The following is a 13,630-nucleotide window of genomic DNA, read 5'->3' as shown; positions in this document are numbered from 1 at the left end:
TTTCTACATGCTTATTTTGAGCCATAATTGGCATGCTAAATGGATTGACCATATATCACTTCATTATTATTAAATTAAAATCCTACCCAAAGCTTTGTTTTATATAGATGCACAATGACTGTGCAAATGAAAATATCATATGTTGAAATCAGTCAAAAAAGTAATGTTGAATTATTATACGAACGGCCCCTCCTTTGTATTGTTCCACACCACTATATATATACATCCAAATGTTTGAGAGAAAGTGCAGCACACAGAAGGTGGAGGAGAGAACACAACATAGCACACATCAAGTGCAGAACAAAAGCTAAAAACTAGGTTGCTTGGTCTGTAAAAATGGCTGCTGAAGCTAAGGAAATATGGTCTGCACCAATAACCCCTAGAACAGCTTCTGTGATGGGAACACCTGTTGTGGCATCTCCACCTGTGTCATGTCCACCCTCTCAGCTTCATTCTCCATCTCTAACTAGGTCACCCCTTCTTCACTCAGAGAATGGAGATGCACCACGTCCTAAAACTAAGACTCCTAAGACACCAAGAACCCCAAGAACCCCACTTAGGCTCTCCAACTTAACTCCAAGGTTTATCACCCCTTTGGGTAGCCCTGTCAGAAAAGCTCTTAGGTTCACCAAGCTTGATCCTCAAGATGCTTGGCTTCCAATCACTGAGTCCAGAAATGGTAACAAGTACTATGCTGCTTTTCATACCCTCTCTTCTGGTATTGGAACTCAGGCTCTTGTTCTCCCTGTTGCCTTAACTGTTCTTGGTTGGTAAGTCTCCAATATACATAATCTTATTCACTTTCTTTGATTAACATGTGTGTGTGTTTGTTATCATTTCTGTCTGCAAAAACTCAATCATTTGACTGAAAATTACGAAAAGTTCCTTGTGTTGAATTGAAAAGTTTACTCAAATTCTATGCTAAATCTTTTTCAAGGTAAACATGTGAACATATCAAATTACAGTTAGGATACTTGGTAGGTAAGAGTTTATGTAGCTGGAATTATTATTAAAAGACAATCATAATAACAACTTGCCAACTTGTACTATATAAAATGACAACATTCTATTATAATATTAAACGATGCACGTTCCATGTAGTCTTCGTGGATGTTTCTCCTTTTCTTCTATTGTGTCATTATTCAATGTTTCTTCAGAATTATTTGGTTTCAAATACAATATTACAAAACTGATGTGTTCTATGGCCCACTGTGATTTTTATTTAAACTGTGTATAATTTTGAAGTAACATTTGATTTTTTGGCGTTTGCAGGACTTGGGGAATCATAAGTTTGACTCTGGCTTTCATATGGCAACTTTACACCCTATGGCTTCTGGTCAATCTTCACGAGTCAGTGGAGCAAGGTGTACGCTACTGTCGATACCTTCAACTTTGTGGTGCTACCTTTGGTACGAATTTTTGCATCTATCTTACTGTTCTAATTAACTTCATTAATTAACATTTTGAACTGATAAATTAAGTAAACCAGTTTCTGTGTAAGCTAAATGAGAGTTTTTGATGTTGCAGGGGAGAAAGTTGGGAAACTGCTAGCACTGTTTCCTATATTGTACCTATCAGCTGGAACATGCACGACACTGATCATCATAGGAGGATCCACAGCAAGAACATTTTATGAAGTGGTGTGTGGTGATTCCTGCACTGCCAAACCCATGACCACTGTGGAATGGTACTTGGTGTTTACATGTGCAGCTGTGGTGCTGTCTCAGTTGCCAAACTTGAATTCCATTGCTGGGATATCACTCATTGGAGCACTCACTGCTGTAGGGTACTGTACCTCCATTTGGATCACCTCTGTAGCACAGGGTGCCCTAGATGGTGTGAACTATGATCCTATAAAGGCTGGAAGCAGTGTTGAAACTGCCTTTAGTGTGCTTAATGCGTTAGGTATCGTTGCCTATGCTTTCAGGGGCCACAATCTCATCCTTGAAATTCAGGTAAAGGAACATCACATGCTCGATTTTTATACATGTTTATATATATTCCTCTCAGTTGAATTTTATGAAACTGATGAAAAATTGAACTGTAAGAACAAAGAACTGAATAACCAGTCATAGAGTTACATAAGCATAAAGAATTTGAAGTTTATATGTACATTGTTTAGTTGACATTAGAGCTGCTTTCAAAGTAGAGATCAAAGTTGTTGAAAAACTTGTATAGAACTGGTCAAGCATACATTATTGAAGTTAGCTGAAGACTTTGTTTTTCGTACTAATTAATAATCAGTCTACGATGATGTTCCAACATGGAACAAAGAAAGTCATGAAATCAGGATAAGTATTAAGTAAAATCAATCTCATTAAATATTAAATAGATAAGATAACAGTTGGTGATGGACTTAATAATTTAATTATTCTAAAGTGGCTTTCATTTCATTATCGCTGCCTGCCAATATCAATTATTATTTCAATGACTTGAGTTAAAGTTAAGAAAGTCACCATCCCTGTAGGTAAATAGACTTTTCTTCTTTGGGTTGCAAGCATATTAACCGGTCAAATAAAAAAATAATTTCTTGTTAAGCCATCAATGCAGAAATTAAAAAATTCTAATTTTTTTTTGTTCTTGCAGTCCACTATGCCTTCAAGTGAGAAGCACCCATCACACGTGCCAATGTGGAAAGGGGTGAAGGTTTCTTATGCAGTGATTGCAGCATGCTTGTTTCCCATGACCATTGGTGGCTATTGGGCTTATGGTCAATTGGTAAGAACACATAACATGTTATTATATTCAGTAAAATATTTTTCATATTTTGTATAAACTGAGATGAATGAATGAATATTTCTGATACATAAAATGTGATGAAAATTTACAGATTCCATCAAACGGAGGAATGCTGACAGCACTATACCAGTTCCATTCCCATGATGTGTCAAAATTTGTGCTGGGAATGACGAGTTTCTTTGTGGTGGTGAATGCTTTGTGTTCGTTTCAAATCTATGGCATGCCAGCATTCGATGACATGGAGTCACAGTACACTACAAGGATGAAGAAGCCATGTCCATGGTGGCTGCGTGCATTGATTCGTGTATTCTTTGGGTTTATGTGCTTCTTCATTGGAGTGGCTGTTCCGTTTTTGTCTCAGTTGGCAGGGTTGATTGGAGGAGTGGCATTGCCAGTAACGTTCGCGTACCCTTGCTTTATGTGGCTCAAGACGAAGAAGCCAAAGAAGTACAGCGCGATGTGGGGTTTGAATTGGTTCTTGGGGACATTGGGGGTGTGTTTGAGTGTGGTGTTGGTTATATCTAGTTTGTATGTTATCATTGATACTGGCGTTAATGTCAGCTTTTTCAATCCTCAGTAGTGGAAAACATAAAGGGGAAAGAAAACAAATACTAGGAAAATTATGTTGGGAGATAATTAGTAAGAGAATATTTGTGTTTTTCTTTTTTTTTTTCTTTGTTTTCTCTTTTTTTTTTTATAAATTCAAATTTGTACCCCACTTTTTGTAGTTATGGGCTCATTTGTCCTGGCAATGATGATATTTGTATAAATATCATTAACTGCATAAGGGGAGGGGAAGGTAAATCAAGGTTGTATAAATTTCTTGTTTGGAAAATGAAAAGTACTTGAAGAGGGCTTGAATTTTATTTTTGTTTACTTTTAAAAATTAATGTGATCATCACATTATAGATAGTTTTAATGACTCAAACGATGTTGTTACACTAAAAGTTGACAGTAGAAAAATTAATTGTGTTTTCAATATTATACAATGCTTTTGTTAGACAAAATAAAAAGACTATGCATTACATAATATAGTGGTGTATTCATGTTAATGAAATGTATATTGAATTTAATACAATTTTTTTTCAATAAAAGCAGGTAATGAATATGCTATACTAATTTCTTTTTTAGATAAATAGAGCCCCGCAAGACATAACAGAAGAAAAAGTAACCACTATATGCTATTATATATATAAAAAATAAAGCATGATTGCATTAGATAAGAATTTGGATATCTAAAAGTTAGGTTCTGAATCAAATCCGGATGTGTCTGCGCAAATACAGATAGCAGTTATCCCTATTTGTAGAATTAATATACAGATAACTTTTATTTGCTCATGCTAATATATATACATATATACATATATATGTATATCAAGATAGGATTGTAGTCAGTCGCTTGGTCCACCAAAATTATATTATGTATATTATCTTATTTTATGCTGTCATGAGAGTATAATTTGTTTTATACAGTGAAAAAAAAATTATTAGAAGATGATAAAGTAGTTTATTAAATTGATCTTACTTTTTATCATTTTACTTCTCTAATCATTTCACTTCTCTTACTATTGATATTACTCAAATTACTCTTACTATTGATATTACTCAAATTATCATTAATATCATCATTTATGTACTTATAATTGTTACTTTTATTATTCTCAATACCACCAGGAGTTAACAAATCACTGTTAATTATACTAATTTGTTGTCAAAACTTTTATCACCAGTTCTAATATGTTTTCATCACTTTATTTCTATTATTCTACACATCATCATCAACAACATTATAAAAATAAATAAATAAATGTTACTTTCATTATATTTAGTATTATTACTAGCCTTACCTATTAATATTCAATACTTATCATTAGATACAACAAGCATATAATAAAAACAATATATTTTATTCCAATCTTATCATATATATCTCGTTATCAAAGTAGCCCTTAAGAAATTAAATGTGAAACCAAATGTGTATGAAGACGTATGTGATATTGGCCGCCATTAGCGAAGTTAGAACGTGGACCAAGTATGACGCTGCCCCTTTGAAGTATCTCTTTTCTTTCATGTGTGGTAGCGTATTTTTCAAAATTTAATAATAACCGTTCGTTGCACAATTATACTTTTTTGAGCATGTTGTAGATTTTACAAACACTAAATTATAATATACAAATGAAAATAAATTTCACTTTATTAAACCAATTTAATAAGATTAAATTAGACATGAGTTTTACTGCTTCAATAAAATATTAGAATCATACAAATTTATACTAATAAAAAATTGTATGTTTTTAACGTGCAGCTTGAGGGAATTACAGAGTTACTGATACAGTATGATTATAATTTTTTTAGCCTTCGAATTATAAGTTTATTAATTTATGATGTTCTTTTAATGTTTAAGAAAGCATTAAATGAGTTATTCAAACCTTGGAGAATGTTTACTATCGAGAGCTTTTTAGTTTATCAATTAAACCCCACACCACAAATCTATATCAGCTTCTGTGTATAATCAGAAAGAAAAGTCATGACAAGTAGATTTCACAATAACAGAAAAAAAAGTAAAATATTGTTTTTATATAACTGACAACATTTAACAAAGCCTTGCTTAATAAAAGATATAGTAAATTTGAATACTTTTCATTAATTAAAACTCCAGTTATCATGTACCTCTGTTTAGTTAGGAAAATAGACCAAAGACAATATAACACAAAGAGGCCAGGTATGAAATTATTTTCTCTATTTTGACCTTTTCATATTTTAGGAGAGAAAAATCTTAAGTGAATTAAGCTGTCATATAATATTAACTGTTAGTGAGAAGTACATACCTTTATCAACGTTTCTTAAATTGGGTTGTTAAAAAAAACAAAATCAAACAGAACTGTTTATATATCCAAAAATTAACTAAATTGTTTAAGAACAGGTATGAACCAAACTATAAAATTTAAATTTTCTTTTAAAAGGGATAAAAAAAAATTCTCTTCCTTGCAATATCAATGAATATGATCGAATTCAGAACAGTCTAATTCAGCTCAAGAGACAGTTCGGTTTGAATTCGATAAAACAATTCATCAAACTAATAAAAAGTTTAATTTAAAACTTTTTCAATTCTTTTGGAATTTAGTTCTCAAACCATTAAAATTTGGAAATGGAAATGGAAATAGTAGCCCGAAATATTTCAAGAGATGCTCCAGAAGAGTGTTAAGTGTTAAAGACTTTGTTTTCAATCTCACGAGTATTTTGTACCTTCTAATGTAATGAAGACAACAGTGCAACATGCTGCGAATTCTAGCAACGATGGGTGAGAGGCTGGATAAGGTCAAAAGTAAGTATTTGGGGGTAAAAATAACAGAACTCAGAAGAGTATTGAACATGTGTTGAGGTTGAGGGAAGCCAACGCCCACCATGAAATCAAGGATGCCGCACCCCCTGTGCATGCAACTAAGATGAATACTGTATTTTCTCTGATGTTCCACGGCAACAGCAATAGTCAGTTTGATAATAGCTAGGTATCCAGGTCTACAAACTAACAAATAAAGATAAACAGCACACTACCACTGCAACTGTACATCAAACTTGGAACTCTACCTCCAATATTAGGCAAAGAATGAATAGCAGAAGATAAATCATAAAGCAAACTTCCCAAAGATATCACCTATCCATATACGCAGACGGGCGCCCATCGACATACTTCTGAGTTTTCCCAATTAAACTGTTGGACAAAAAGACTTTTACTTATACAAAAATCATTAGCAACATCGACATGTTAAAACATCCGAGCAAGTGTACGGCCTTGATTTTTCCTCTATCTCTTGAGTGGTAGGCAATGGTTCGAATCTGTATACCGCGCTCCTTGCACAGCAGAAGTGGTATAGATTTTTTCGAACTCCTCTACTGAATGGATGCACTCTTTCCGGAATTCCCCTGAAGATTAATTGGATGCGTTTATCATAGATATCCCAAAAACATAGTTGGCAAGTAAAAAAGATTGCCAAAATCACAGTTCAATCATTTAACACCAACATATACATGTTGCTGATGCTGATAGAAACAAACACACGCACACACATATATATATATACGATGCTAATAAATTGAACCCAGAAAGAGAATCGCATTCTAGCAAAATGTAAGGTAAAAATATGAAATCATAGAAAAGCATCAGGAAACTAACTTATCTAACCTTAGATAGTGAATCCGTCTTCTCCTTACAAGTTCAAAGGTAGTTTGATTTGTTAAAATAAGATAACTGCGAAAAATAGAAAACAACTGTCATTCTGGAATAGAATACTCAACTATACATTCAACGTAATGGAGAAAAAGGGCCAGAGTGTAAAAGACGAAGAACAAGTTAAAGATTTCATTTTACGTATGGTTATCTTGGCAAAACAGAGCTGCTAAGATTAGATTATATGCGGAATGAAAACAGTAGCAAACTCACCAAATACATACCATTAAGAAATTCCACTATGCATTATTTATTAAAGTAAATATCATAAATTGGATTCTGAGATCAATATTAGATTTAAGTTTAACTCATTAAACGAAATATTTGTCATAATGAAATCTCCAGTTAGTATTTGATGTTTCAGATACATAAATTAAATACATAAATTAAATACATAAATTAAATAAGTAGTAAAGCTAGTATTCTAACATTGAACAACGCTCCACCCAGTCCCCCCCTCCCCCCCAAATTCTCTCAACCAAAAAAACTTACAGCAAGGAACAGAAGAAAGGCCTATATAAAAAGAAATCTTAGGCTAGATGCAGAAGTTACCTATGAAATAGCAGTAGCAGGAGAAGAAAGATGAGCCAAACTGACAGAGTGATCAAGAGTAGTATCAAGATCGCATCCTGCCACCTGAGAGCATAAAAAGTAACGACCTAATGTCAGAGTACAGAAATAAAGAAAAAAAGAGCATTGGATTCTTTTCCTTTCGTTGCGGAAGACCTCAAGATAAATTTAAAGTGTAAATTGAACAATTAGCCTTAACTTTATGTCAAGAGTCACCTAATACTAGACAGGGTGATCTTTGGCATAAAAGTATAATTATTGGCATGCACAAGCTAGTAAAACCCTCACCCCCACCCAAATATTCTTATGTGCGTAACTTTCCCCAAGGGAGGATTTTGCACATGAAGGTTTTACAAATCTGGGAGCTTCATTAATCAAGATATCATACCACATCCATGTAATGTGATCTTTCAGATATGAAATATACAAGACACCAGTCCAAAGGCACAAAGCTGTCTCTTCAAAAAGGTACCACCTAAGTGTGTTTAGACAGGAAGAAAAAAAAATCACAGTGAGAGAAATATATTTAGACTAGATATATACAAAAATCATAAAGTAAGTAACTTGAACAATGCTGCATTTTATTGATTACAAGGAAAACATGGCAAAATCTTCACAAAGATGTATATATAGCACTTCCTTAAATAAACCATAAAAGTAATCCCATTCACAAATTTCACACAAGTATCCAAGCATAGTAAACTATAGTGCTTCAACTAACATATGTATAGAAGCATGTCCAATGAGAATTGTTCTCATTTGAAAAACGAATCATGATCATACAATATCAAGGGAACCTAGCTCTGTTGGGTATTATCTTAGTCTTTGCCATCTGTGTACAATTGTATGGTCAAGATTTGTTGTTCTTTTAAGTCAGAACACTTCTCACTTAATATCCCTTCTCTACATAAAGTGAGAGAAAAAAAAGTTTAAACTATCAATAATTTACTTAAAGCCATCTATAATTATTAAATCCACATAGTCCTTACTAGGACATATGACTAAATGTAAAAATAAGAGTAGATATTAAGAAAAACTAAATATATAACGTAAGGATAACAAACTAATTAAGCTTCTAAATATGTTTCTGACTTTATCCACTCATCCCTTGCCCTTAATATTGAAAAAAGAAGACTGAGTACACATTGAAACTAACAGTCTTATACAATGTCATCATAATGAAACAAACAAAAGATATTCCACTGTTAATTAGCAGTGATTGAATTTCCAGGCCACTGATCCTTCGTATGAATATCAAGACTAATTATAAATGAAATAATATCATCAAGCAAACATACCCATTATTGGTGAAGGTGGAATTTTTTCATCAAAAAAACCGATAGCTTAGATAAAGTCTAAAATACAAAATCTTCAAATGTAAATTATGAATTTCACATCCAATATAATAACTCACCAAAATTTACAGTGATTACCCTGTCCAATGCAGTTACCAAGCCAAACACAATGATGATCAAATTGAAGAACACACTTGTCACAATCATGACAATGCTTCGCTCGTGGAGGCTGCATAATGGTCACCAATAAAATAATTGACCATCAAAATCTTGATGTTAAACTATTAGAGCCAGAAAGTCATTGTGCGTAGAAGGAACTCCTAACGTGCTAAAAACCTTAAAATTCATGCATATAACAAGAGGAAAAAGTAGTTTATAAAGTGTAGCTCAACCTATCTTTTCATTATCCGTGGAAATATTTTTCTCATGCTTCAAATACAGGCATCCAATCCAGAGTGAAAAAATATATTCCACCACTTATACTGAGTATAAATTACGTTTTTTTGTCATGAACCAATAAAAAAAAGCATTCACATCATGCTGACTTCTTTCTGTCACCAGGCAAGCAGAATCTAGATCACAAATGACAACCAAAAACCCAAAAAACGCTTTTCACAGATACAAGATGTAGAGTAGCATCCGGGAAAGCCTAACAATATTATTAAAATTGTACTTAATTATTAAAAAAGATGCTTCAAGACATGGCAGCGTCAACACTTGGTTTCTTAAATCCTTACAGTGAATTCTCATGATGCTGTACAAAATTAATGTGGACAACTAAAACCATCAAGTGAATGCAAAACCACCACCTAAAGATGAACTGAAGAAGCAATACAATATGAAATAGCCCACACAAAAACATAATACAGATTATAGAATATTAGAATGTCATTTGAAATACCTGTTCCACATTGCAATAGGTGCATGTCCATGTTCTGCAGTGAGAAGTAAGCCATAAATAACAGTTTGTGAAAATTTAACCAGCACTGACAACGGTCCTATCTACCTGATTGATGATCCCAAAGGATACAAGTCCGACACTAACTTTGACCAAGATGTTGTACTGCTTCCTGAAAGATTTCTTCCTAATAGATTTTCCTCCATGGAAACAACGAAACTCCCATTTTTGCTTGAAGCTGATTGACTTTGCTTAAGCAATATAAAATTGAAAATAAATTGTTAGGCGAGACCAGAAACATAATTTTGCTTCACATCTTATTGAATCCCTTTTCCTAACAATAAATTTTATACAGGAAAAGTTGGGCTGCCTACCTGGATGTATATGGTGTCTTTTTGTATGCTACATTTCTATCGTGAACAGTCATCATGGCATCAAGAACGTAGCTGCACACAGAAAATTAGCAAAGGAAATCAAATCCATCAGGTAAACATTCAAGCGAAAATACTCCAATTCCTGATGACACTCATTATTCAGTTCATCACGGGTAAGCAAATGTTTTATTACCCTGGCGAAGAAAGTGAGGTGGCAAAGTATTGAATTAAAGTACCAACGAACAGCAGTAAGTATAAAGCAGTGTACCTGACAGGAAAACCAAGTAAAAAAACAGAAAATCAGAAACACTGCTGCAACAATCCAAAACTGCTAGGAAACACTAACTTGTATAGTGCATTAATCGTGCATAACACATGCAGAAAATGCAACTTCAATTTATATCACAAAAGACAAAACAAGACTAGGTAGAACAGCTCACCACGGTTCCTTCTTAGTCTTTTCTATCAAATCCCCGTCAAACAAGAAGAGCACGCCAGCATAAACGAGGTGAATCGTCACCAAGGACACCTTCAAGCACAACGAAGACCTTCGACCTTAAATTCAGCAACAGACATTTACAATGAGGAAAAAATTAAGCTACCACAAAAACATTTCCAGGAAAAGGAAATTAAATTCCGATAAAATACACATTCAAATTCAAAATCAACATAAATTAAAATTCCGCGTTGCTTTCTCAGGAACCAAAGAGAGCTACCAGGATCGGCGAGACATGGAAAAATTCGGAAGCAACGATCCATTGGTCGTTCCCACGTACGCATAGGGGAGCACATCCTGGCGATCGTCATGAATTAAAGCGAAACCGCGGAAGCAATCGAGCAAACGATAGACATCGGAGATTCGCGAGTGTGTTTCCCGGAAAATCAATTTTCTCACTAAATCGAGCTTTCCCGAGAAAACGACCGGTGAGAGTGGGAGAGAGCGAAAGGTGTTGGGAGTGATGAGGATTGGAATTTATAAGAAGCGTATGTTAGTTTAACTAAGCCAACTCTGAAGAAGAAGAGAGACGACAAAGGGAGGGTGCGCATCGCGCATCCTTGGTGTAACTTAGCGCGCTCTATGCCAAAGCGAAATCTGGGTGAGACTGTTAGTTGTTGTCATTATTACCCAACGAAAAAATTTGCAGCGATTTTCTTATTAATTCAAGGAATTTATTTAATCTCGATCACAACGATTCTTCAACGTGTGAAGAAGACTGAAGAAGAATGTTAAAGAAGAAGCAATTATGTTGCAATAAAACGTAAAAATAATACCAAAAACTTGTTTATCTATCTTACCACTTTTAATGTTTATTTACCCAATAAATAAGTTAGGACATAGATTTTTTTCTATGTAAATAATTACATTTTAATTTATTTTCTTGTCTAATTAGTTTGTAAATGCACTATCGATGGCTAAGCAGTAGTTTCTCCCGCATGTTTAATCTATAATTAATGAATAAAATTACAATTATTATATTAGAAAATACAGCAATTTAAACAACACATAAACTAAAATGAAAGGAGTAATATATAACTATTTTATACAGTATAATATAAATATTATTATGCTTTTTTTATTTGCTTATACCAATTGAGAGCGTGTTTCAAAATGACATCACATTTCAAATTTGGATCACTTGCGTAAAAAAAGTTATTATTACTGCTTGGGTGAAATAATTCATTATGTGTAACTCTTTACACCAAATATGCTAATCTCTATTATAATAATAATAATAATAATAATAATAATAATCTTAAAATTTTCATATTCTTAGACAACAAATTTTTAGGTCAATAAAGTTAGCTTCTTTTTCTAAAATGAATCATTTTACAAAGATGTGTTTTTATTATTGATTTAAAGCACGTGTTTCTATTTGAGGTGAGGTTAATTACATAATGTTAATAATATTTGAAGAGTAATGTAAGACAAATTAGTGACCCAAAAGTTACATTAGCAAAATCCAAATAAGTACCACAGCCTAATTTCTGGTAAAGATGTCCTTGGCACATTCAACTTTTCTTTTTATCATTTTTATTTTATTTTTAATAGAACTTGGTGAAGTTGAAAAGGTGTTGGTTTATACTATTAGCATGTATCCAAGAGATGAAAGAATATACTCAATACTAGTTTTTGTTTTTCTCCTTTTTCTTGGTCAGATCTTTCACTGTTTAATTACTGTATGTTGAGTTAGAACAATCTGATAAATAACATGAAGTTTGTTGGCATTGTTAAAAGGTTCTTTTATTCAAATTGTTGTTCCATTCGAAAAACAAATGCATTGATTCCTAAATAATGTAAGAATCTAGACAAATTTTGTTTAAACAATAAATCAAAGTCTTAATACCTCTTTTTGTCCCTCTTTATAAGGGAAATGTTCAAGTTTGTCCTACCTTTTTTAAAAAGTTCAATGTGGTCCCAAGTTGTGAAAAAAGTGTTCAATTTAATCCTTTTTGGTTACGGCGTTAAATATTTAACGATGAAACTGCTCCTCTGGACTAAACTTGATGAGTTGTTCATTTTTTCTCTTACGTGACATGGTGACGTGTCAATTTTGAATTTAAAAAAAAAAATTGCTTGACACATCATCTTCTTCTTCCACCTTCGCCAATCCTGAATTTAGGGTTTCTTCTCTCACATCCTTGGAGAGGTACCTGAGGTCCTCTGGCAAACCAATAGCAGTGAGGATTTTCTTCTTGCCTCTGATTTGAGTTCAATATCTGTTTTCTCAGTTTCTTTCAACATTTGTGCTACTTCTCGCTCGCAGTTCTGCATACATTGCGGGCAACAAATTGATACACCATCAGGATCTACGTTCTCAGAGGCACGCCTCAATGGAGAGATCGTTGTAGTTGGCAAGGTCTTTAACGGGGATAAAGACCGGTGAAACAAAATCGAAAAAAGAACAGAAACAAAACAGAGTTAACATATCAGATAAGATTCATTTACCAACTACAATCCCAAGTTTAATCAATTCCATGAAAGAAAATGCTTTATCTCCATTCCATTAAACACGAAACACTAATCTTTATCATTTAATCTGATCTTGCTATGGAATAACCAGGGAAATAAGATTTTGGAGAGAGATCATCGGAGTTGGAGTGGAAATGGAGGTGGGAGCCGGCGGAATCGGAGTGGGAGGGAGAGGCGTGCTTGGAAAGCTGGTGGGTTTTATGGGGAGGAGAGAAAGATGGGGAGGAAGAAGGAGACGGCGGCACATGACTCTGAGTGTCGTGGTGGACAAAGGAGTGGAGGGAAGAAACCCTAAATTCACGGTTGGTGGAGGTGGAAGATGAACCTGATGTGGACTTTAATGAAAATCACAAGTTTACCCCTTATGCAGCCACGTTATAAACCTAAACAACCACGTTGCACAGATCAGTCCACGCTGTCAGATGGATTGTTAAATATTTAACGCCGTGACCAAAAAAGATTAAATTGGACATTTTTTTCACAACTTGGGACCACATTGAACTTTTTAAAAAAAGGTAGGACGAACTTGAACATTTCCCTTATAAAGAGGGACAA

The 13,630-nt window shown here is 33.7% G+C and overlaps 2 protein-coding genes across 4 annotated transcripts; one reads left to right on the top strand and one right to left on the bottom strand.

The window, feature by feature from the left end:
- The first annotated feature begins 227 nt into the window (after positions 1-227).
- On the top strand, positions 228-3,605 carry LOC108334739 (lysine histidine transporter-like 8). The gene is made up of 5 exons (XM_017570672.2): positions 228-770; positions 1,273-1,409; positions 1,528-1,955; positions 2,587-2,718; positions 2,831-3,605. The coding sequence occupies exons 1-5, from the start codon at positions 337-339 to the stop codon at positions 3,317-3,319; spliced, it is 1,620 nt and encodes a 539-aa protein (XP_017426161.1). The 5' UTR covers positions 228-336; the 3' UTR covers positions 3,320-3,605.
- Positions 3,606-5,940: 2,335 nt separating this feature from the next.
- Positions 5,941-11,215, bottom strand: LOC108336130 (protein S-acyltransferase 10). Of its 3 annotated transcripts, XM_052869590.1 has the most exons (11): positions 10,821-11,209; positions 10,545-10,659; positions 10,298-10,372; positions 10,105-10,176; positions 9,839-9,976; positions 9,734-9,767; positions 8,952-9,061; positions 7,926-8,012; positions 7,520-7,603; positions 6,923-6,988; positions 5,941-6,663 (listed from the first exon to the last, which is right to left on the bottom strand). In XM_052869590.1, exons 1-11 carry the CDS (start codon positions 10,909-10,911, stop codon positions 6,489-6,491), a joined length of 1,047 nt encoding a protein of 348 aa, XP_052725550.1. In that variant the 5' UTR covers positions 10,912-11,209; the 3' UTR covers positions 5,941-6,488. The 3 variants fall into 3 exon arrangements, with proteins under 3 accessions (XP_052725550.1, XP_052725551.1, XP_052725552.1); XM_052869591.1 differs by lacking the exon at positions 7,926-8,012 and having other exon boundaries at positions 10,821-11,207; XM_052869592.1 differs by lacking the exon at positions 5,941-6,663 and having other exon boundaries at positions 6,919-6,988; positions 7,826-8,012; positions 10,821-11,215.
- Positions 11,216-13,630: the final 2,415 nt, after the last annotated feature.

Source organism: Vigna angularis, chromosome 10 (genome assembly GCF_016808095.1).
Source record: "Vigna angularis cultivar LongXiaoDou No.4 chromosome 10, ASM1680809v1, whole genome shotgun sequence".
NCBI classification, from domain to species: domain Eukaryota; kingdom Viridiplantae; phylum Streptophyta; class Magnoliopsida; order Fabales; family Fabaceae; genus Vigna; species Vigna angularis.
This window is presented reverse-complemented; position numbering and strand designations above follow the sequence as displayed.